This window comes from Accipiter gentilis, chromosome 1, assembly GCF_929443795.1.
Source record: "Accipiter gentilis chromosome 1, bAccGen1.1, whole genome shotgun sequence".
Classification (NCBI taxonomy): Eukaryota; Metazoa; Chordata; class Aves; order Accipitriformes; family Accipitridae; genus Astur; species Astur gentilis.
This window is the reverse complement of record NC_064880.1, coordinates 19,635,840-19,661,206: the sequence shown is the minus strand read 5'-3', so window position 1 is coordinate 19,661,206 and position 25,367 is coordinate 19,635,840. Positions and strand designations below refer to the sequence as shown.

The following is a 25,367-nucleotide window of genomic DNA, read 5'->3' as shown; positions in this document are numbered from 1 at the left end:
GGTAAAAAACCAAGAAAAGCAAAGAAGAGAGAAACAAAAAAAAGAGTGTCTTTTAAAGGAGGGAGTTTGGAAATGCAAACTTGGGGGGGGTGGGGGAGGTAGGGTGTGGAGCTTGGACATAATTTGATGAGATGTTTATTTAATCCCTTTGATTATAAATGAGATAATAGCTCTTAGCTCATTCACGCTTTGGGCCTTCCTTAGAGACTATGCATATTTATAGTTAATCAAAACACAGTCCTTAGAATTTAATTGTCCTGATCAGAAAAGGGTCCATTGTAATGAGGTGTTTTAATTTTCTAAGGGAGCTCCAGGGCCTGCGGGGCCTATTGGTGAGCCAGGAAAAGAAGGTCCCCCAGGTCTTCGTGGTGATCCCGGTTCTCATGGCCGTGTGGGAGATCGAGGGCCAGCTGGGCCTCCTGGTGGTCCTGGAGACAAGGGTGATGCGGGGGAAGATGGGCAGCCGGTACGTCCTGGTTGATGTTACAAAATCTCCCTAGGCCGACTCTAGGCTTGGTCTCATTGTTACTTATATTTATTGCCACTGAAATGATAGTAACGTTGTTTTATCCTTTGTGGATTTCAGGGCCCGGATGGCCCCCCTGGTCCAGCAGGAACTACCGGTCAAAGAGGTATTGTTGGTATGCCAGGACAGCGAGGGGAAAGAGGCATGCCAGGGCTGCCGGGTCCTGCAGTAAGTAACGACCAAGCCAGTAATGCCACCAGCTTGGGCGTTCTCATCATTGTGGAATTCTGAGCATAGTGTCCCATAGCACAAGGAGAAAGTTGGAAAACTCTGATTGCAGGAGCGAATATAGAAAGAATAGTAAATAACTAAATCTCATGCAAATATGAGGTGGGAGATTTTGTTTCAGCCATAATGGAAGGTCTGAACCTGAATTAAGAGTAAGTGGATAATAGCATTAAGACTTCTGGCTAAAATGTTCCTATTTGACTTAAAACTAGATCCTTGAAAAAAACAACCCCACTCTTCATTTAGGTGCCCAAAGGTCACCTGAATGTGAGTAAATACTTCGTAACTGCTATTTCATAAATTGTGAACTACAGTCTTCAGAATTACCATTTGTGCCATCTTTGCTTTCATGTAGGATTTATGGATATTTATTGGAAAGCCTAATGATCCAGGAGATGAAGCCATTAAATAGACTATTAGTAAAAGGGATGGTATGGAGGATCTGCCATTACCACAGGATCCATAAAGTCAATTTATAGTTAAAGTTGGCTAGAAATTATTCCAGGCTAACAAGTTTTGTTGGTGTTGAGACAGAGGAAAAAAAATATAAATCATGCTACTTATTTCAAATTGCATTACATTTTTCCAGAGTTGAAAAGACCTTACCTATTGCAGATAATGCCATCAGACATATTGATTTATCAAGGGAGTTTGTGCTTAAGAGAGTTGCTACTAGATAGATGAACTTCAAGTGCAGGTTCTAGTCGATAAAATCCTATTCAAAAGCAACTAACACAATTAAACTGCATAAAAATACACAGTATATACATATTTAATATGTACTCAAAAATCTATAAGAACATTTTCCTTAATTATCAGGTTTTTTCAAGTTACAAATGTTGATGGTACACCAGACTGGATTAATGAGTAGTGTTTTGCAGGCAGCAGGTACTTTGTTTTGTGATTAAAATTTTGATATGATATTTCTCGTCTCTTTCAGGGTACACCAGGAAAACAAGGTCCCACGGGGCCACCTGGTGATAAGGGTCCCCCAGGACCTATTGGCCAGTCAGGTGCCACTGGACCTGTAGGTGAAGCTGGTCCAGAAGTAAGTATTAGAGCCTTGTAACATGCCAAAAAAAAGGCAGTCTAGTGGTTATTCTCCTTGACTTGTAGTTGGAGGTGGAGAACAACTTTCTAGTGCTTCTTACAGAAATGCAAGATTACAGAGCTAATCGACAGCTCTGTTTTTATTCCATAACTCTAGGGACCTGCTGGTAATGACGGTACTCCTGGACGAGATGGAGCTGTTGGAGAACGTGTAAGTATATATTGTTTTCTTAAGTCACTTATGGAAATCTTCATTTTATTATTGACTTACTGTAGATTTTCTCTTCATTTGCTTAACTTGAATGCAGAACTTGTTCTGAAAGTGTATCACAGCTTTGAATAAGTAGTACTTCTCAAAGTTGAGGAAACCTGGCTAAGAACACCTGTCTCCACAAACTCAGACTTGAGTTCCTACAGAAGGAACATCTTTGTAGATTGTAATTGCTAGAAAATAGATTAGCAATGCTAGAGTCCTGTTGCTTTGGTCTAGTCCAGTCCTCTTTAGATAAATAATGTTCAAATTATGTTTTGCAGGGTGATCGTGGTGAACCTGGCCCTGCAGGCCTGCCAGGTTCTCCAGGGGGTCCAGGAACTCCAGGTCCTGTTGGCCCTCCAGGAGATGCAGGTCAAAGAGGTGAAACTGTAAGTGAGACTTCTTCATTTTTTTTAATACTTTGTTTATCAAAAAAATATTGTGTATGCTTTTGTGCATTGCTTCACATATCTTCTGTATGCAATCTTTATAGGGTTCTCGAGGTCCAATGGGTCCCCCAGGTCGTGCAGGAAAAAGAGGTTTGCCTGTAAGTTCTCCGTGGTCACTATGGTTTTATCTGAGATCCTTTTTACAGGAAAGTGTATGAGAAACTAGGCCAAAATCAGAGTGCTAAACAGGGCTTCAACTTTTAGTGTTCTGACTGCAAGTGGATGAAAGTAGTCGTCTGAGCTGCAAAGCTGTATGAATCTGTTTGGATACACTAGTATTTCTACACTTTAAAAATACTTTGCAGAGAATTAACAAATGCTTTGGAAGCCTCTTTATTTGGAGCGTGTTGCCGTCTGCATGATGGTAGGACCTAAGTTAGCAAATGGCTGGAGTCTGTGTCTGATAATTCAAATAAGGGTTAAAGAAATGAATGCGGAAAAGGCACATCTTTAGATAAAAATGGCAGAAATGTAACAAAATCACCTGTTCTCATGCAACTGCCTTAATTCAACCCATGAGATTCTGACTTCAGTCCAAATGGAAAAACAAACAAACCCCATCTTTTTGTGTTACATAACTCTTTTACAATCCAAGCTTGGAACAAAAAAATAATTGCAAACTTGGGAAATTCAAAAGAATGTGGTTCTGTCCCTAAGCAGATGTCATTTGAGAGACAAGAAAAGTCTATTGAGTAGTTGGTGATAATGATGCCATTGATAAACTATTTAGAATCTGGCATTAAGAAATTTAGCATGCAATTTGGGCTGAGAAATATAGAATTGAAAGTAGAAGGCATTTTTTCCAATGATTTTTGAATTAGTATGAAAAGTATGAAACTATCGAAAATACCAAGAATGAAATTGTGATGGTAATAAAACCAAGCTATTTGTACTGGGGAGCCTGGACGTTGTTGTCTGTAGTTAGGGAGTGTAATTTCAGTTGTGAAGGTGAAAGCAGCTGTGAGAAGTAAAGATGCAACATGGAGGATTTCATACTGAAAATACTTTTTATCATTATGAGTCTGTGAGACATCCTGAAAATGCATTTTGCCATTATGAGTCTGTGAGACTTCCGCAATATTTCAATCTCATCCTACAAAAATTATTTGCCATACCCAGTAAGGCAAAGAAATTTTCTAATCTTAAAAATTTTGTTACATAAATTATTTTGTATCATTATTACAGGGGTTTTTTTGACTGTATTATGAAGATAAATAGACTAAATTTACCACAACTACAATTAAGCACAACACAGATTTCTGTAATTATTTACTTATTCTTTGGTAAAAAAATCCAGATTCTTGGAGCTGCCCCAGAATCACCTTCTTTCCAGCTTTAGAAGTGAATGAGGTCTGAGTGCAGTGCCTAAGAGCAAATGAGGGGGTTTTGCTGTTGTGGGTTTTTTTCCAGTTCAGAATCTTAAATTTCATCACTGATATTTACAGGGTCCCCAAGGACCTCGTGGTGACAAAGGTGATAATGGAGATCGAGGTGATAGGGGCCAGAAAGGACATAGGGGTTTCACTGGGCTTCAAGGTCTTCCTGGTCCTCCTGTAAGTTCTGTTTTTACTATAATTTTATTTCCTTGATAGTTAAATAATGTATCAGGAACACAGTTATTTAAAATATGAAAAAAAGCAAACACGAATTATTTCCCCCCCCCCCCCCCCAAGGTGCTTGTGAGTGGCCTGGCTATCTGTTCTTGTTAATATTTGTAATGCAGTTTTACAATACTACTGCATGATGAGGTAAACCTGTGCTTTGCAAGATACATGTTCTACTCTTGTTCTATTTGTGCCAGTCCACAGGGACTGATAACTGACAGTCTATGACCTGTCAGCACAAGATGATAACAAAAGTTGATAGTTTAGATCGGCACATTAGAGTGTGAACTGCTTTTTGCCAGTGTTTGAACTCTTTACAGTCAAGGAGTCAAATGCAAAATCCCATGAGGATTGTGGTAGTATCTCTCACTAATATTTGCAAGAACTTCATAATTTCAGCAGCGATTGAATGGAAATGAGATGGAAAACTTAATTTTTTTACATTTGTTTGCTGATCCTATGCAAGAGCTAGAAGTTTCAACATGCAGGAAAAGAGTCAACAAAAAAAACCCCAGCATCCAAAGCATCTTTGCACTTCATAACAACGTCAGTTCCTCTTTTGTAGGCCAGTCTGATTCTAAATGTCATGAAAGCAAGGCTTTTCTGCAGAAACAACTTTATATATAGCCAAGCACCAGTAAATTCTATTAATCTAAATTGTGATTACAGTTGTTACACTGTGACAAAAGAGAACAATAGAATGAAAATGAATCATAAGAGGGAAAGGTACTACCCATTGTTCATGTATATTATAATCCTATTCATGCAGAATTGTGTATATCACACACTAATTCTTTAAAACTAAAGGAATATGCTTTAAATGCCACAAAGATACAATAATTTCTTCTGTTTAGGGTCCTATTGGTGAACAGGGCAGTCCTGGCATTCCAGGCCCATTTGGTCCGCGGGTGAGTATGTTTCAGGATTAAGGTTTTTCTTGCTTGGTTTTTTTCCATGATCAGATTTCTATTTCTGCATCACACTTACTTCACTGGCTTTTATTGACTTTCAGTATCATGTGGTAATTACCCTACTAACTTTTGCTGAGAGACATTACATTGTTTAATACAGTAAAGCTATGATATAAGTGTAGTTTATAGCTAGATAAAAAGGTCAGATCAGAATAACTACAGGGCTACAGTCCCTTTTTACAGACAGTTTTCCTGTAGCTAATGCAAAGCCATATATGTGGTAGCTTTGCTACTCTGCCTTTCATACACTCATGTATGTTGTTCACTCAAAAGTAAAGGAGAAACAGGACTCCCTTGGATGTTCCCAAGTGACAGTGTATCTCTGAGTCTGTATACATGTATACAAGATACTGCTTATAAAAGGCTGTTTTGTGTAACTTTGTTATTAAATGCTAAAATCCATTCCTTCTCTCTCTTATATTGTCTAGGGTCCTCCAGGTCCAGTTGGTCCTTCTGGCAAAGATGGAAGTCCCGGTCCTCTTGGGCCAATTGGGCCTCCTGGTGTTAGAGGGAGTGTAGGAGAAGCTGGACCTGAGGTGAGTTGATGGCAATATGGAGGGAAAAGATTACCTTCAAATAATGAAATTTTTTACCAGCCGTTGCATCACTTTCTCAAACATTCATGAGCTCAAGAGAAATGGTAAGATTTGATATAGTTTCTCCAACAAGTAGCCAGGGTAACTGTGTATTGAAAGGGCTCATTTCTTACTCCTTTTCATCTTCTGGACCTGTGACAATCCCAGTCCCGTCCACCTATGCTCTCCTTAGGCCAGCCTGGGGCTACTTCTGCAGTTAGCTCACTGGATCCTACTAGCACTGCAGTTCAACATGACTTTTTGGCAAGTTGGGTCCTAAAATCTCAGGCCTAAGCATAGGTCAGTTGGTGTATCTGGAACTAGCAGCAGTTCAAAGTCAGTAGTCCCACAAAGGTGGCACTGAATTAGAACAGCCATGTGACTGATTGCCAGCAGCATACTCCATCATGCCTTGTGTCAAGGAAATCCTTCAGTCCAAACAGCCAGCCCAAAATCTAACACTCACCTCAGCTGACCTTCAGCCTGATCTGAGGTTTACAGGCATCAACCACGAGCTGATTCGCAGCTAATGAAAAATAGTTTGTCCATTTTGGAAAAAGTCCTAAACCTTTGCTAAAAGTCCCAGGCATATTCCACATTTACCAATTCACGGTACCTTAAGTCATAAGATGTACGTTACGCTATCCCAAAGAAGATAAGTTAGAAAATTAGAGGGATTTGTGAAATTTGTGAAAAGGGTGATCTGGACAGTCATGTGAAATATTAAAAGACTGGTATTGCTTATTTTGGGGAAGAAGTGGAAGAGGTGGAATAGAATAATGAGCAAGACACAGAAGGCAGTTTCTGCTATTTTTCTGTCTTGTAAGACATGGTGCTTCCTGCATTTATCGTGTGCTAATATGCACCCTATTTCATTTGAACTTCTGCCAGTTATGGGTATCTCCACTTCTGCCGAGGCACCAAGACATGAATGAAAAGTCTACAGTAGAGCATAAGAATATAATGTATATCCAGATACTTCATCTGTGTAATGAGACAGTACAAGAAATATCATACCAATATCATACCAGTACTTTTAGTTTTGCTTTCCATGGTGGCTTGCATGCAACTGTAAATTGGAATTAAAAAGCAAGAAATAAAAGTTAAGATTTCATTTGTCAGACACAGAGTGTATTAGTTTGGGTGTGTGCTCTGTAGTAAATGTTTGGAACACTAGTTGTGAATTCTGAAGTAACTACTCTCAAAGGAAATGCCACGTTCTGATACACAATCTCATGCACCAGAGCATCAAACTTCAAATGAAGGTATGTTACAGACTTCCTGCTGCCAAAGAAGAGCTGGCAAAGCTTGCAGGTGGAGAAATGTTTATTAACTGCTATTTTTTGTGTCAAGACTCAGTTACCTCCCCAAATATCACAATTCAGGTTGACAGGAGGACCTTACAACCCAACATTTGGGAAAATTTACTTAGTCAGGAAAAGACCTGCTTTGCCAAGTAAGGATGATGTAGATTCTGTCTCATACTTGTGGCCAGAAAGCTCAGCACTGTGCAGGATAAATGTAAAGATGTTTCTAGTGCCAAATTTTCCATTCAGGCTTTACTAATTGAAAATGTGCCTGAGGCGACACAGGGGAAGCAGGAATTTTAGATTGCTCTAAAAATCACTTACAGTTGTTGGGAATTTTAAGAAATAAAGTTATCAGGGAGGGATTTGAACAAGGAAGGACAGATAGCTTAAAAAAATGGAATGAGGAGGCCATTCCTTGGTGACTTTTTCCAGTCTGAAATCAGGGGTAAGAAAAATTTGAGCAAGGTATTAAGACAGGCAGAGAGGGCATGAAGCAGAGACAATACCTCACATGCAGTTCTAATCTCTTAACCCTGTTCCTGGAAATGTGAATTGTCTATCTGTATCTGAACATTCCCTATGCATTAGGGTGGCTGGCCCTGAAGTTTTGCTTTTTTAGTGGCTGGCTTTGCTGTCATTTTGCACAGTATTTACTCTGCTGTGCCTCTATTGCCTTTGTTTTTAACCTTAGGGTCCACCAGGTGATCCTGGCCCTCCTGGCCCTCCTGGCCCTCCAGGCCATCTCACTGCTGCCATTGGTGACATTATGGGACACTATGATGATGCTATGGCAGATCCGCTACCAGAGTTTACTGAAGATGAAGCAGCCCCAGATGACCATAATAAAACAGATCCAGGAGTCCATGCCACACTGAAGTCACTGAGCAGCCAGATTGAGACTATGCGCAGCCCAGATGGTTCAAAGAAACACCCAGCACGGACTTGTGATGACCTGAAGCTGTGCCACCCATCGAAGAAGAGCGGTGTGTATAAATACACCATCTCCTCTATGTGCCATATGATGCTGTCTTGTTTCCAGTCTATACTTGGTTACTGGAAAAAATAAGTAATACAGATTTTGATGGCCTAAATCAACATTCACACTAGGAGCTTGAAAACTTCTCACAAAAAATTATTTCTTCTTGCCAGTGAAGTATATATTCTGATGTATCCCTTATTTATTTATTCAGTATTTATTAAAAAATTCTGAAATATTTTAGACTTCCTTGGAATTCTACTTCTAAAAATGTTATCGCTATGGAGTACCACTTACATGATGATAGAGATAGATTAGTATGCCAGTTGTGACTATTTGCTTATTTGCTATTAGCTCAAAATGTTACCTGTAGGCTGATGACCTTGCAAATGCTTTCCATCCAGAATTCTCTGCTGCCGCTTCATGCTGGCAATTCGTAGGTGGTAATGTGCTAACATGCCATTTAGGAGTTTCCCTAATTTATGTGGATAAATCAGAACAGACTGGAAGGTAGAGATAGTTTGTGGCAGGCCTTGCCAGCTTTTGCCCCGTTTCCTGAAACTTTGCTTCCAACATCGATTTTAGGAGGGGCTGCCATAAGTTCGTCATGTGTAGAGGAAAATTGTCTTCTAGCCACTGTGTGTTCTTTATGCACTTGGAGTGCTCAGGACCTTTGCAATGCATTTCAATGACCTTAACCTTAAACAGCTTTCAAGTCTGAATTCCCCTATTTTGAAATATTTGAAATACAGATCAGCTCATATCTTGAAGCAACATTATAGTGTATACCTGAAGGACGCATCAAAACACATCAGGTTGATACATGAAGCGTATGCCTGTTTTGCCTTGTGTTTTGTACTGTTGTGACATACTTTTGCTTACATAGTCCCTGTTATTTCAAGAATCTTTACAATATAACGGAATCACATTTTATATTCTTTGTAGGTGAATATTGGATTGATCCTAACCAAGGATGTGTTGAAGATGCTATAAAAGTATACTGCAACATGGAAACCGGAGAGACCTGTATTTCTGCAAACCCGTCTACTATACCACGTAAAACATGGTGGGCCAGCAGGTCATCTGACTTAAAGCCCATTTGGTATGGCCTTGATATGAACAGGGGATCACAGGTAACTACGTACATTTAACGTCAAGAATTGACTTCTACGAAACTTGTTTCCTTCTGGTTTAGAAATTCATCTGCTCTTCTGAGCAGATTCTGCTACAGTCAGAACATTATGACTATTGATTGACTGGCTTATATTCAATTGGTTGTTATTACCATACAGTAAATACAGACAAGAGCTGGGCAAAACGGAGTGCGTGCATCTAAGGCAGGATTGGCTATAAGTAGACCACTGCTGGGAAAGATTTATTTCTCTTGATCCCAAAACCATCAACTTCTCTAGCAATCTATTTTAGTAACTCACTATCCTTGTCCTTAAAAAAAGTGTACTTTACCCTAATATATGATTTAAATCACTGCTGTTTGTCTGTATTGAAGTCTACTCTTTCTTTCAGAAAACTCTTTACTGCTAAAAAGTACAAAACTTACTTTATAAATTTGTTTTTAAAGAAAGTATGATTGTTATCTTATGTGTCAGAATGCTTCATGCTGAATGCATCAGTCTCCAGACAGACAAAAATTCCACTCAGCTTTCTGTGGTGTATTCCCTTTGTGGTAACTTCTAAAAGTAGGCTTAATGATCCTGCCGAATAACAGAAGTTTATGCTACGCAAAGTATATAATAAATTAACCAGCTTTTGCCACTTTTATTCCTAGTTCATGGAATCAAAAGCACAGAAAATATTTTCAATTGTTACTTCATAGGGAGTAATTAAATATCTTTAAAATAAGTATTTGGTGTGTAAAAAATAATGCTGCTATCAGCTGGATTCCTGAGAACAGTTTGGAACTTCAACAGTTGAGAACAGATGTGATATTGATTGCTTTTTTGAGATGCTTTCAATTATTATTAAATTCAGGAGAACTTGCCATGTCCCAAGATGTCACGGTTGATGTTTAGCTGCCTGCAGAGCTACACATAGGGGTTTTGTAAGTCAGATGCTCTTTGGAGGAAGAAATTATCTTGAGGGATACTATGAAAGGATATTTCATTTTTGAAAACACTGTCAAATTTGAAACTAATAGTATTATCTCTGTAATAGTCATATGCACTGCTTACAGATTCTAAATTATAAGCACTGCAATTGCTGAACAGATATAACACATTTTGTAAAAAATGACAGTGTCAATGCATAAGATTTCCTCTTTTCTTCACCAGTTTCAGTGAAATGTATACATTGTTAGTCATTCTTGACTTATATTTTTATGTTGCAATGATTCATAAAGCATGAATAAAATGAAACCTGCACAGATAGGGAAAAAAATCTCAGGAATTTTACGATTTTTGTTAGTGGTGGAAAAATTGTTTCTGTTTCTTATAGAAACAGTGGCACTTCGTAAAACATTCGTCAAACTTTGGTGCAAGTTAGTTAGATGATAAAGCCCATATGCAAATGTATACAATACAAAGCCTGTAGAAAACAAGTTGTTAAAGTTGCAATATAGCAGGTGCGCCATAAAAGGGTTTTCTGTGCTTGATGTTTCTCAGCTACTTTGAGGTGGCTCTAATGCACTATTTCATATGTAAGGTTTAGCTCCTACAGAATCCCTTTTTGAAATAAGGCAGAATTCATTCCAAAACTTGGCATGTCTGTGGAGGCCCAACTGCCTTAGAGTTGTTCAGCTGCGGTTTACGAGAGCTTTACGGTTAAAATTCTCCAAAATGATCCCTGTTACAGGGTGACTACATTTCTTCGTCCTCAACTGGCAGCAAACTACAAAAGAAACCGTTCTTAGATTTCATGTAATAGGGCTCCTGCTAGTCATGCTGGAAAGGGTTACGATAATGGCAGATGTTTCTGAAATTCATGAACCCTTAATGAATTTTCATGTAATATATGTTGATCTATTTCTTCATCTTTACAGTTTGTGTATGGGGATACAGCTGTTACGCAGATGACATTCCTGCGCCTCCTATCAAAGGAAGCTTCCCAGAATATCACTTACCTTTGTAAAAACAGTGTTGGGTACATGGATGACCAGACAAAGAATCTGAAAAAAGCTGTAATTCTGAAAGGGGCCAATGACCTGGAGATCAAAGCAGAGGGAAACAGTCGATTCAGATACACTGTTCTTCATGACAGCTGTTCTGTAAGTTTGGGTTTTCTGTCATTTGTTATGGAGAAAAAGGACTTTTGTCCTTTTACAGTTCTTTCTTGATTTAGAAAAAAATCCATAGAGTGAAGTAATTAAAATGCTGCAGAATTTTATCCTGAATCATAGAAGTAACCGATCAAGTAGGTATTTCTACAGTTCTAGCTTCACATAATAGATGTCTGAACTATTCAGAGGATATTTACAAATTACTACCTATTAGTGAGCACACTAAGATACGTATCTTGCCATTTTGCATTTCCCAGTATTTGTTTACCTCTCTGTGGAATCACACAAATTGGTCAGATAACCTCAAGCATTTGTCTGCCAGATGGGTAAGATTATTGCAGCAATACGCTAGAGGAAACTCATTGGTATAAGACTGAGTTGGAAAGGAAAGTGTTCCCCACAAAATTACCTAGTGGGCATAAAAAGCAGCAAGTAGTAAATTTTTTCATGTTCAACAGCATTCTCAGTCAAGTCTAAGATACTGGCAAAATATTTCTAAATTTAGTTTTGCACTTGAAATAAATTAGAATACTCTCTGTGCTTTAAAGTAGTATAGCCCGAGATTATGTGTGCAGGTGCATATTAACACATAGAGAAGAATTTCACAACATAAGAATCAATCCAGCTTGAGGGGGAAATCCTGCTGTGTCGATCTGACAGGTCTGTTCATCACTGTAAGCGCAAGATATATACATTTTAAAATAACCAAGGTGCAGGATGGGTGGGGGTGTGTTGCTTAGCAAAGATACAGTGAGATCCTTCTGAATTATCAGACAACTGGCTCAACCAGCTGGAATTCAGGCTGTTTCTGACATGAGCTCTGGCCTAAGTTTTTCTCTCTTTTTCTTTTTTTTTTTTTTCCTCCACCCCCCCTCTCCCCCCCCCCTCCAGAAACGTAATGGGAACGTGGGCAAGACTGTTTTTGAGTACAGAACACAGAACGTGGCACGCTTACCTATCATAGATATTGCACCGGTGGACATTGGCAGTACCGACCAGGAGTTTGGAATTGAAATTGGGCCAGTTTGCTTTGTGTAAGAGGAAGGGGGGAAATTAACACACTACCCAGCAACAGCAGCAGTTAAACACATGAACTTAGACTGATTGAAGTTAATCCTGAGACTCTTGAAGTAATGGCTGATATTGGATCAGCATTGTATATACAGTTCTTTTTAAATGCCCGGCCTCCTTTTGAATATTTATTTTACTTACAAACCTTCCGTTTTAAATGATTGAAACCAACTTTTTAGTGCAACAGTACAATTTTAAGAGGATCGATGACCACCTTTTAAAAGTAATACGAATCTTCTTTTTCTCACTTTTGTTTCAAATTATTTTGAAATTTACAGGTATTCAAAATAGATAGTTTTAATGTGGGACTGTGTAAAGCTCTAAGGATTATTTCTTTTGCTTGGATGCATACTGAATAACAGAAAAGTAGACCACTTTTGTGAACCGTTGGCTATATTTCAATCATACCTACTCCCTCTACCCCAGTTTGTCTTCCGTGTCGTTGCCAGTATGATAGCCATTCGCAGAAAACTCTATCTTTTGTAGAAGAAAATCTCTTCAGACAAGATCATCTTAATTTGGCATTGTCTTTCCTGCACTTTCCTATGTAATAGTCTGCTCAAAAGAGTATTCCATAGCCATGAGTAATTTATGAAGTAAAAATACTACTGGGGTAAATACAAGTTTTCAGTAGGGGTGTCCCATATGTTAAATTTTAAGGCCAGACTTCACTTCTCACAATGTATCTGTGTAATTCCATTAAATTATTTAATCTTCAAAATACATCTTAAACCCAATACTTGTTGATTCTCCAATACTTGCCCATCTAAGAAGCCATTACATATCAAATTATACGGATGTCTTGTATATGGTGCCAATTTATGTATGTTGCAAATCATTCACATGTATACCAGACCAATTGCTAATAAAGAGAAAGAAAGTTTAGAAATTAATTGGTTTTAGCTCACATCCAGACATGCATCACCAGTAATTTGACTTACTGGCCTTGAATTGTCAAGGCAAGAAAGTTCCATCATTTCTTAGCATGAGCTACCTCATCTCTGGAAGTTGGGATGCATTTAATATTCCTGTTTTTATTTTAGATATTAAAAGGTGCTATGCTTCTGTTGTTATTTTGAGAAAGGAGATAGGCAGGGCAAAAACAACAAAAAAGTGATGGTGCTAAATTACTCTGTAGAAGGCTGATGAAATAAAGATGCCTACTGTCAATGTCATTTTCAGAGCTTAGCTGTTAGGTTTATGGTGTTTGAGAGAACAATGTTACAGTGCATTTATTTGTTGGTCATACAGTATATAGAATGTTTTGTACCACTAACATGCTTTATTTTGTAAAGTATGTGGGTACAAACTTAGTTTTTTTGTTTCTTTATTGCATCTGTGCTCTCCACATTTTTTGTTTGTTCCTTTTAAAAAAAATAAATAAACAGCTGGGGCCATCCCTAAAGAAAGTCACGCACATAGCTTTATTCATGTATCTCTGCAAAGCATTTAATTAAATACATGCTTCTAGCTACGTAAGTGGTTTCCTTTTTGTAGAATTCCTTCCAGCGTGTTCCATATCAGTTCATTTCTAAGAAATTAAAAATAGAAGTACTTAACTTTTGTTGCTATTTGAATAACTCATTTGCAATGTATTGTCCTGAAGTATTTTACACATAGGAATATAAAAGTATTTTGAATAATGACCTCTGTGCCAGTTTTTGCAAGATAGGCATCAATTTGTGTGAAGTAATTAGCAGCAGTCCTATTAAAGCTACGTAACTAGTATTGTTTGAGACTCTAGAGAAAGAGAAATTTTATTCAAGCTGAATAAAACATGACTTGGCCAATTCCCAGTTTCAATGTAAGCTATTGCTCTTAGAAAACAGTTTCTGGACAAACCATAAAGTTGCATGGTGGCAAGAATTTACATTCCTTTCCTCCTCCTGAAGGGGTAGGAGCTTTGCAATTTTCCAGGCTGTCCATATGCATGTCAGTACAGGGTAGGTGGAGACTGGGAATAGGGCAGTTAACAGGTTCACACTGGTGTTATCTGTTTGCTTTTATTACCCAAGCAGGAACTCTGTGAGGGTTTTTTTTACTGGCATGAAATATCTATAAATATGTGACTCATGCATTATCATATTGGACACTCGAGAAGTTTTAGATAACATTAATTTCACTGAATAATCTGAGGTGTAATGGCTTGCTCCAACATGTTCATGCAGAGGTAGATAACCAGTGGCCGTGATCATACCTCTGCAGGATATTTATCCAGATGTACAAAATAAATAACATTTTGAGTATAGATGCATGTTTGAAAGTTATTTTTAATACCTGATTTGCAATACCTGATTTTCATCAGCAGAGTATTATAATCCATGATTAGTATAAATCTTTTGTGAAGTTGTTGAAGGAGAAGAGTATTTCACTATGTAGGATACTTTTTTTTTTTCTTTTCAAGTCTCTCTTTGCATCTCTATCTCCATATCAAGCATGCAGTATTTCCTCAACCAGGTGCCTTGAGCACTGAAAAAGAGCTTTAACTAGAAAGCAGTCTAAGGTAATACTCTCTAAAAACCATCGCTGGAGAATCACCAAAGCAAAGTCTCACTTGAAGTGTGAGCTCTCAGGAAATCCAAGTAGTTAGCTGAGGAGTCTTCATAATGCAAGTGGTCAGACATGCTTTTTTCTTCTCTTAACTATGTTTATAGCATACATGCACGTTACAAATCTTCCCCTGTTTAAGCATTCCTCAAAGTATTGTAAAATGTTTTTAAGCAGACAAAAAAAAAAAAGGGGGGGTGGGGGTGGGGGTTGAAATTTCACTGCTTTAACCTCTTATTCAGGCAATGTGGCATAGCCTTATGTAAATACAGCTTTAATTTCATGAATCTAGAATGAATAAGCTGATAATTTGCAAGAGGTGGATTAATTTATAAAGTAGCATTAAGTAAATACCAGCTATGACATTTAGCATAGTTCTGTCTGTTGCAAATGGAGTCCGAAATGATACAAAAGAACATTGAGAGTGGTTACGACAATATAATGAGACTGCATTTAAATTAAAGTTATAAGAGTTGGTCATTGCTATTATTTTCCATAACTGACCTGTCCTCAGTGAGAAATGAACCCCAGGACTGCCAGTAGCTGACACCTTCTCTCTTGGTTTCTCAAACACAGTAGTGCAATAGCTGTGTGGCAACTATTCACTAAAAATCTCAGCTAGAAGGTAAAATTCTGTTATTCACTGCTCATAATTTGGCACTCACTTTATGTTTACATCAGTGGTGGAGCTGTTACAGTAGTATATCTTGAACATTTAGAGAAAGACATGTGGATTCTTTTATAATTTGATTTTAACCAACTCATCTGGATTTACAATGTTTGTTCTGAAGTTGCTTGCATCATCGCTGTTGTGCTTTTATCCCTGTGCCTCTACATCTAAAATACCAGACTTTGTATGTAATTACACAGCTGATTACAGACTGGGGACGAAGCAGAGCTTACCTAGTACAAGGAGCCCTATCAGTGGAATGGGAACCTATCCTTTCTAATATCTTGCCAAGAACAGAAAAAAGCAGTCAAGTATGAAAAGCAACAGCTTTGGTCTACAGGGCTGTGAGTTTTTAACACTAATTTTTCACCTTCACAGCTTAGATTTTATACAGCTGTACAGTAGAATCCATTTTGGATTTATTTTCTCAAGCAGTGTCTCCTAACACTGACCACTTTTTACAGTGTGTTTTTTACTTTTAGATTTCTTTCAAGTTAAGTATTTGAAAAAATACTTTCTTGCTGAGGGAGGAAAAAGCATGAAAGATCTTTTGGATATGCTCAGTGGGCCTTGGAAGTTATGATAAACAAAGTTTTTAATTTCCAGGAATGTTTATCTGCAAGCACAATGAACAAAGAATTAAGATTCAAGTATTGCTGAGCATATTCTTATTTTGCTATTGACTAGTTTTAGTGATCTTTCACCTTTATATTAAATATGTATTTTATTTTGTAAGGAGTTTAATAAAGCTTTCTCCAAGGTTTTTTCTCTTATTACTGCTTGACATTCTCTTAATTTATCTTGAGCAGAAAGAGATACAGAGGGCAGAACTGATCACAGTGCTACAGTTTCTTGGATACATCAGCTAACATGCCCAGTGGTTTAACTGGGCAGTATTTATATTGTGCTGTATACTGTATGATTAAGTAACATTAATGTTGTAAAAAGAAAATAAAGTGTTCTTGCTCCATCTGTATTTCCTAGACGATCCCAGCTCTGAATGCATACATTAAATATGATCATAGCTTCCCTACTGCCTCGGAGCCTTCTTCCAGAGAGCTCTTTATAATGAGCCATTCTGGATGCTTCAAATGTCAGGCAAACAAGGAATTGATGGTTTAAGTCCTCCCTGAACAAGAGGGGTTTTTTTCCCAATTAGTTTTGGATTTATGCACCTCAGTTTTAGAGTGACTATGAAGAATTATGGTTTGACTCAATGTTTGCTTTTTTAAAAGGCTAGTGGAGCAGCTTAAGAGGCATGTCCTCCCCCCCGCTTCCATACAGACCTTGTCCTTTCTCTTTTGTTTTGGTACTCCCCTCTAGCTCAGTGGTTATTCGCTTGTCTCTGGGTGCATGAAAGCACAAGTTCAAATCTCATGGCCTCCCCCTCCCAGACTCCTTCCTTGCCTATCTGTTAGCTTCCTTGTAACAATCAAATACTCAGTTCTAAGTTTTTAATACTAAAAACATTCTGTAGAGTACCAGGAGTACTACATTCAGTAGAATAATGCATCAAGCAACACAGAAATGTAAGAAGGAAAGTGCCGCTGCATAATAGCTAGAAACAATACAACCAAAATCTACAAAACATAGCAAGCAAATAGAGGAGAATGAGGAAGATTATTTTTTTTTCCTCTACGAATGCAAGTAAAGAGTCTAAAAATGGGTTAAGGGAAAAAAACATTCTTTTTCTTATTGCTGTAGGGTACGAACCCCTAGGTTTCTTTTATCTCCTGTAGCTGCCTGAGATTGAGCAAAGTAGTTATTGGGCTGGTAAACACTCTCATAATCTATGGATCTTTTTAAATTATTTTTTTTCAGGAAGCGGAGGCTATACTGAAGATTTAATACTCACTAGGCAGTTGGTCTCACTGAGAGAGGATAATTATAGAAAGAATAGGGTTCCAGGAAGAGAGAGTAAAACAATTGCAAAAGGAAAAGCAGAACTAAGTGCAAATGGAAGAAAAATATATTCCCTGCAAGTAGGCAAATACCATAGAGAAAACAAGGTAAAAATGACAGCATTAGGCAATGGTGGTATTATCATAAAAAAAAAATCATCACAAAAGGTAAAATAAAATCAGCAGTTCAATACCTGAAATAGAAATGCTAAAGAAACTGTGGACCCATAGACCCAGTTGGCCAAACTATGTTTATGCTAGGAAAAAAATACATCATTTTGATTTTGGATTATTGTGTGCACTGGATCACAGTTTGCTTGCTAGGAGTATAAAGATTTTGTTAAAGTGTGTGATTTCAAGCACATTCTGCAGAGTTCAGAAAATCCATAAAGGAGCCTTCTTGAGCAAAATTGCTAGAGTGCTACTAGAGAGTTAGATTCAGTTTCTTAAGAGGTAGAATGTTTTTACATAGCCTATTTTACCTGCGGTCATGCTATTCAGAAATTTAGCTTGTGTTGATATCAGAGGTAATGCTTATTAATGTATCAAATAGCCATGGTGAGAACCATTATGAAGAATATGATGAATTACAATTGAGAATCACCTGCGTTAAACCCTGTCTGTCCCAAAGTCACAAAGGGAAACCTAGGTACAAAAGACCAGCTTTCTTGTGAAGTTGCTACTCATACCTGTGAGGTGACTATTGGACAATATCTTTAGGAACAGTAAAAGAAATCTGCTTTTTCCACAAGCCAAAGGAGAAAGGACACAATGTCAGTGATGAGAAACAGGATGTGCTGTAGTCGAGACAGTGGATTGGACAGTGTTCAGGAGAACCTGAGCATAGTGATGCAAAGGTTAAAACTGAAATGCTTTATAGGTTTACGCTAGATGGGAAAAACTCGGAGAGCTTGATTGATAATGTATTGTGCTATCAGTATTATATGTTGTATCGTTCGCTGGGGAAAGGTCTGGAAAAGTATTAAGGTAGCAGGCAACACTCTCGTTTGAGCAGGGTGTTAGAAGAGTCAATTGTTTCTCCATCCCCCACATTAATTTCTTGCACATTTTTATTTCCTTGCCGGAAGAGTAAGAAGCCATCTTTCTATAAGCTCTGGCTTAAGTTTTCTCTAAATAATATTTCATAAGCATTATGATCTGTGGTGTTTTCGGTATCAGAGAAAGGTGCACTACCAAATGTTTCTATTGCAAAATTAGTTCCTCAATTGAGGTATTACTATCCATCCCCCAGGGAAGACTGCAGCCTTATTTAGGAGTGTTTGTGCAGAAAAAAAACATTCGAGTTCACATCTGACAAAGCATCACAGAACTGCTTTTTGGCCTCAGTCAACTAAGTGAAAAATCTGATACAAAAGCAAACAATTATAACAAAATAACATTATTACAATTCTAGAAACTTCAGCAAAATATTTTTACATGTTTGGTAGGGAGCAGTCTTCCCTGCAACACAGAAACACAACAGTGACAAAAGATTGTGACAGTTGTAGGAGCCATCATTGTAATTCAGGAGCCCCTACCCTCTAAAGAACATGCTGTGTGATTCTACACAAAAATCAGAGTAAGTCAAAAGCGTTTCCTGCTGCCATATCAATTCAGCCATTTCCTGACAGGAATCTTAATCTCTGCTTTGCAGATGCTACCAAACTGAAAGGAGGAATGAGTAGCCTTTTTTTCAGGTACCTTGGAGTTACCATAACAAAAACAGTGAAGCTGAAATGTGAGTTATGATCGGAACATTCACAAAACCCCACTGAAACTGGAACCTCTCCAGTGCTTCCAAGAGTGACCTTTTAATGACTTTGTTCTCAGTGGATGTGGACATGGATTCAGCAAAATACTTAAGTTTTGGCCTTTAACCCAGAGATGTCCATGGCTAATGGTATACTGAAAGGAGGTCATGCAGTTTATTTCATGAACCTCCTCTGTCAGAGAGGAGTTTTGGTTAAGCATAGCTTTGCCAGGTACAACTTATGGAAAAAAAAAATAATTAAAGAGGAAGAGAAAAGATGATGACCGATGGCCTTCTAGGAAGGAGATGTCACAAGCAGGAGCAGCTGCTGTGATGGGAAAGCTGCAGTGTAGTTTACAGTCAATGCTTCCAGAAGACATCCTCTAGGCTGAAGCTATTGTGGGACAAAGAGCAGGTGAGAAGACAAGACCACCAGGATTTTGTTCTGGTGGACCTTATTCATCCTGGAACAGCAATCCCTCAGTGTAGGGTGAACTACAACTCACCTCCTCCCTGTGAACAGGTACGCAGACACACATCCTAAAACCTCCTAAAGCCTCGTGCAAAATATCATTCTCTTCTAGTACTTTAAATCTAGGTTTCTACAGATTTTTCTTTACGAGCATAGTAAGATACAATTACGGATGTTTGATTACAAGCACACATTGAATTAAAATGCTAAATCATAATAAAAATATTTCATAAATTACTGTAGCTTAAGATTTGTGCAACAACTGCCTCATTACTCACGTTTCCAGAAGAGAAGCACTTGGTTTAAAAAATCATAGCCTGCCAGACCCGACCTCTTTCCTGGTGAAAACAAATGGATTTGATTTTTCAAATCACTATTAGGGTTTTGGTCTTGGATGAAATGGGTACGTTAACTGTAATAAGAAATATATTCTAATTTGGCGACTACAGTGAAGCTGTGTTACTGTCGTAACTAATAACCGGTCCTCCAAAAGAACACAGTTCCTAGCTTATATAAATAATATGCAGCTGACAAGAACGCTAGAAATTTGATATCTCTACTAAAGCTATCAGGACAGCCATAGCATGGCAAAGCGTGTGTTGGGAAGTACTTTCTCCTTTATGAATTCAAAATTCTTATCAAGAGCTCTTCTTCCAAGTTACTGCCTGCAAATAGAGGCTTAAGATTATTTGGCTGATATCACAGCAAAGCAAGGGTTACAAATTGCACTGCTGCTTATTTAAATGTCTAGCTTCCTTTTTTTTAAGCAGGGAAAGTGGTTGATAATTCACCAGCTTCCAGAAAAAATCCTAGCAGGTATTCAAATTCAGAAACCATCACAACCCCATTGTGAGCAGTTGTCTGCCCTGGCCTGGTTCTAGCTGCAAACGTACGGCTGAGGTGAAGAGCTGCAGAGACACAAACTCTCGGAACAACTCACCTCTTGCCAGTAGCTGTCCCATAGCAGTTCTCTCCAGTGGGGAGGATTGCTGAGGCCGAGCTGCTTCCACGGTGATTTCTCATGCTGCACCAACTAAGGGCTGTGAAAGGGGTCTTGTGGGGTTTTTAAAGCAGTGCCTGGAGCCACGCAGCTGCTAGGTATGACAGCTGCAGAGAATGCGTTACCTACCACTCAGAGGGAGGCAAGACTGTGTAAGTAAGTAAGTGAGTTGCAGGTGTTAGGAGCCTTTGTTTAAAATTAGGGCTTAATCAGATAGCCAAGTTTTTCTGTTAGAGAAGGGTTTGCTGGATTGTTGTTGTGTTTGGGGTTTTTTTTAAACATAATTTCCATAAAGAATGTAGAAAGGAGGTGTTGAAATCGTCCCTATGCCACAAACAAGAGTCAGGGAGTCCACATTCACCAGAAAAAAAAAAGCTCTGGTGTCTTGAAAAAGGGCTACACCTTTTAGGTGATAATTAATTGTGAAAGATGAAGTTCCTAGGAAATACTAAAACCTAAATTAGTGATATCTTAAAACTGTTGGTATGATCTGGCAAACTCTTTAAGGCAGGGGGGTTTGTTTCTTTTTTTTGTTTTCCCCAAAGAGCCATAGTAATATGGTGCTATGAAGCATATGAATACCAACTGGTGTAACATATAACTGAATAAGAAGCTGTGGATCAGAATGAGAAATTTCTTATTATCAGTCTTCTTACTCCTGTGTGGGTAACTTCTTTCCTTGGTTTTTTTAATGCCTCTCATTTGACTTCATGCCTCTCTTTCAACTGTGTATGTAGACTACTTTTTTTTCTTTTATCCAATACAACTTTAAATTTAAATGCCAAAGGAAGATAAACTTGTATATATGTGCTTAAAAATCAACTTATCTTAGAGCTTGAAAGCAGGTGTTGGTGCTTCCATACAGCCTTGAAAGACCTTTATTAGTTACCTGCGTGAAAGGGAGTTATTCCTAGAAGTAACGTAGTCTATGAACTTGATGTGCTGCTCTGTAAAGGTGAGTAATGGTGCTGCTAGCCTGAAAGAGTCAGGTAAGATTATTTTTTTAAAAATTATATTTCCCATGTGAAATAAAAGCTAGAGCCTTTTGCAGGCTGACACATTAAATCAGATTTTTTTAAAAAATAGGCTTAATAAGTGATCCTCTGAAAAAAATGAAGGTAGTTGGATTTATTACTTTCTGGTGGTCTTGGCTATTTCTTTGTGTTTTCTACAAACATTCCAGTAATCACCTTTCATTAGTAGAAATTATTAATCAAAAAGTTGATGACTATATGTTTCCTTTAGAAAAAAAAGCCCCCCCAAACCTTCAGTTTTGAGGTTGAGTAATAATTGTTACCAGCCATTCACTCAGCAGCAGTAGTACTGGAGATTACAGAGGCTTTTCTTTTCTGCTGTGGGGATTAAGAAGAGGTTTTTTCCAATGCATTTTTTCCACCAGTCAGACTTCTTACCAGCTGCTTTCATAAAATTTCAACTCCCATCGAAAGACTTCCTACCATGTAATTTATCTCAGGTTAATATTATTACATACATGTAATTCTCATCTTCTGTAAATGGTAGGTATTTTCACCATAAAATGAGGCGGTTTCCTGCAACAGCCAGTATTTCTTTATGAATTGTTGGCACTATTCTTTTATGTAGCATTAAGCACAGTTGTGCCTGTTTTGATACTGCATTTGTGCTGTTAAGGTCTCCCCAGACACTTACTATTTTGCTTCTGTGTGGGCATGTCTGAATTCTGTGATGCTAGAGCAGGGCCATGTCTTGGCTTAGACCCAAATCTGGTGAAGTTTCTTAAACACCATTTCTCTGCCCATTTTCCCTGCTTGGTCTAATCCAGAAAGTATCCTGAGGATGCATGATCCATAATCACCAGTGAGAACCTTTCAGAACCTGATTTTTTTTCTCCCTAATTTTTGTCTTCTGACCTTGATGTAGAGGATTCTTAATGATCCTGAGCTGTGGAGCAACATGTTGTGGTGCGGTAATGATGTGGGGGCAGGCTCTGTGCTTTCCTTCATGGGAAAGACTGAGTAGCATGAATCCATGCTGATAGCCAGAGCAGCTCCCCGTGCTTGAAAAAAATGAGCCACTGGATGGAGTGGAAAACGTAAGAAAGAAAATATCATAGTATGATGCCATAAACTGCATCCCTTAGGATTACCAAGTTTTCCTGCAAAAAATTATTTTAGAAAAAAATCAGTTAAACTGGTACCAGAGTTGTGTCCTGCCATATTAAGTTGTTTGAAGAGAGAGATATGAATAGTAAAATAAGAAAAAAAAGTCAGTTTTATGAAACAACAATGAGTTTTATTAAGATATTTTATTATGTGTCTCTGTAAGGAATAGACCAACAACCATATAAAAGCTTACAAAGATGGTTAACCTTCAACACTATAAATGTGTTAACGTGACAGAAGTAGTTCACAATTTTGCATCTTTATTGACTTTTACAGAGTGAAGGGAGAAAGTTCTCAACTATGACATGCCAATGACGATCTTTGACAGGAGACATTTACAATTGCATTAAATCCTTTACTTTTTTTTTTCTTTTTTTTTTTTAAGCAAGTCAATAACCCTGACTTGCAGAGTTAGGAGTGAAAAATACATTAGCACCATCATATTAGTCTTTTACACTTCCCTAATTTTAGTGGTCTTGACCAGCAATGACAGGAAAGTAGAGAAGCACCTTTGATAACAGAATACAATCCAACAATAAAATTATGGTGACTACTGACATTAAGGTATTAAACTCTTAAAATACACTGTACTTTTTCACAGCTAATCAGTACAGAAATAGACAGTTTTGTACCAAATGATTCCACTGAATTGACCAATGGGTTTTGATTGAGTTTTGGTTTGACTCATCAGACACATCCCAGTTTCTGTCCATGTTGAGGTAGTTGAAACAGGGAGGTCTTTCTAGCTTTATGGACTGCATCTTAGAAAGAAGGGTAAAGTTTGGTACTGGGAGCAATCAGTGCTTTGTAAATTGGCTAACATTCAACTAATAGAACACAGTGTTGTTTTATTAAGTGTTGAAGCTGTATTATAGCACCACGGAGACATGTTTTGAAGATGGAACTTGGTAAAAAAAATAGAGCAAAAAAAAAGCATTTTTATTGTAGTTTGTGTAATAGCAAAAAAAAAAAAATAACCCTTAATATCAAATTGATTTTTCCCCCAGAAATTTTGTTAATAAATAACTGGGATACAGATGGTCACCTGTACTAGCTGACAAGGCTAAAACAAAGGAGCACAGTTGGAGTGTGAATCTGTTTGCTGGGGTTTCAGAAAGAGCAGGGTCTTTGATTTATAAGAAGCAGACCGGGCCAATGTCCACGCCAAATTCCTGATCAGGACCACCAATATCTATGGGTGCAATGTCAACCACAGGCAACCTCATTGTCTTGCGCGTTCTGTATTCAAAGACTGTTTTACCCCATTGACCAGTGTGTTTCTGTGAAGTTAAAAAGAAAAGAAAAGGAGAACATGTTAGAGAAATCAGTGTTGGGCTATGTGAAAGTTATCGTACAGTTTACTGGATTTACTACTTTCTCTTTTGATATTAATGTGTGTCTCTCAACACCATGAAAACTGGTTGCAGTCTCTGTAGAAATGAACATGTAGATAGATAGACATTCTTCATTTCTGGTCCTTTTCTGTGAGGTCTTGTGGGGTTGTAGACCTTGCAGCTCAGAAGGGATGGGATCCCTGATGGACACTAGGGTACTCTGGAGTGGTGCCTGTGCCCTGACTTAGGACTAAAATGTGGTCTGCATGCTGGAAGATGGTACAAATGGCTATTCTGGAAAGTGGTTTCGGCCTCAAGAAAAAGCGACAGCAGTAATGAAGTAGCTCTTCACGTTCATGAAGAAATGGCTGCAAAGTAGACGTGTTCATGCATCCTTAAATGGCAGGTTTGCCAGACACATCAGTGTTTGTTGGGCTTTTGGGACTTTAAACATAGCAGGACACAAATTGTGGATGGTGTCACGGTGTTTTGTATTTATTTGTTACTGAAAAGGCTGCAGATACTCATAGACGAGCATGCTCACTGATGTTACCACTACCCCTCAGTACCTCCTGCTGCAGCAAGCAAGGCACAGTGAAGCAATGGTGCATCTGCGAAGTGACTGTATTTGCCCCTTCCCATTGCCCATGGCTTGCATCAGCTAGCCTTGATTTTTTTGTATGACTAAGATGATTCCTACTGCTCTTAGTTTTAGAGTTGACATGAGATAGATCAAAACTTGGGCACCGTGACTTCCCTGACTTTGATGCTAAAGCAAGGAGATACCTGTAAAGCCCAGACTTGAATGGGACCACACCTCACTTTCTACACGAGTGACACTTCTGGTGTACAGTTAGGTGCAGCTGTGTCCTTTCCTTACCCAGGTCCTGCAAAGCACTCTCTTCCTTTATTACAGGTTTAGTCCTCGAGAGGGAATTATTTAGTAAACTACCATACTAAGGTCTTGTTTACTTACAGTACAGCCATCTTCCAGAACAGCATATGTGAATTTGCTGTTTCCTTCTGCCTTGATCTCACTCTCCACAGAGCTCATCAGTTTCAGAGCTTTTTTAACATTTCCACTGGCTTCATCCATGTAGGCAATGCTGTTCTTGCAGTAGTAGGTGATGTTCTGGGAGGCACGGCTGGAGAGGATGCGGAGGAAGGCCAGCTGAACTTCTGAGACATCCTCTGGAAGCTCAGGATCACCATAGCTGAACTGCAGAGCACGACACATAAGCAACAGGTTTTGTTTAATCATGTCTAGGGACAGTCCATATAGTTATATTTCACCCATGAAATGTTTA

General features: G+C 38.3%; 2 protein-coding genes across 2 annotated transcripts in view; one reads left to right on the top strand and one right to left on the bottom strand.

Annotated features, from left to right (window-relative positions):
- The window catches only part of COL5A2 (collagen type V alpha 2 chain), a 112,243-nt gene extending 98,352 nt beyond the window's left edge, over positions 1-13,891 (top strand). The window contains exons 42-54 of the mRNA XM_049815571.1: positions 305-466; positions 587-694; positions 1,695-1,802; positions 1,962-2,015; positions 2,339-2,446; positions 2,551-2,604; positions 3,952-4,059; positions 4,965-5,018; positions 5,510-5,617; positions 7,658-7,949; positions 8,888-9,075; positions 10,938-11,162; positions 12,066-13,891. Coding sequence (XP_049671528.1) covers positions 305-466; positions 587-694; positions 1,695-1,802; positions 1,962-2,015; positions 2,339-2,446; positions 2,551-2,604; positions 3,952-4,059; positions 4,965-5,018; positions 5,510-5,617; positions 7,658-7,949; positions 8,888-9,075; positions 10,938-11,162; positions 12,066-12,212 — 1,716 coding nt within the window. The 3' untranslated portion in view covers positions 12,213-13,891. The remainder of the gene's footprint in view (positions 1-304; positions 467-586; positions 695-1,694; positions 1,803-1,961; positions 2,016-2,338; positions 2,447-2,550; positions 2,605-3,951; positions 4,060-4,964; positions 5,019-5,509; positions 5,618-7,657; positions 7,950-8,887; positions 9,076-10,937; positions 11,163-12,065) is intronic.
- Positions 13,892-22,850: 8,959 nt separating this feature from the next.
- COL3A1 (collagen type III alpha 1 chain) overlaps positions 22,851-25,367 on the bottom strand; it is a 53,182-nt gene continuing 50,665 nt past the window's right edge. Inside the window, exons 50-51 of the mRNA XM_049800961.1 lie at positions 25,037-25,279; positions 22,851-24,006 (exon numbers count right to left, since the gene is read on the bottom strand). Coding sequence (XP_049656918.1) covers positions 23,860-24,006; positions 25,037-25,279 — 390 coding nt within the window. The 3' untranslated portion in view covers positions 22,851-23,859. The remainder of the gene's footprint in view (positions 24,007-25,036; positions 25,280-25,367) is intronic.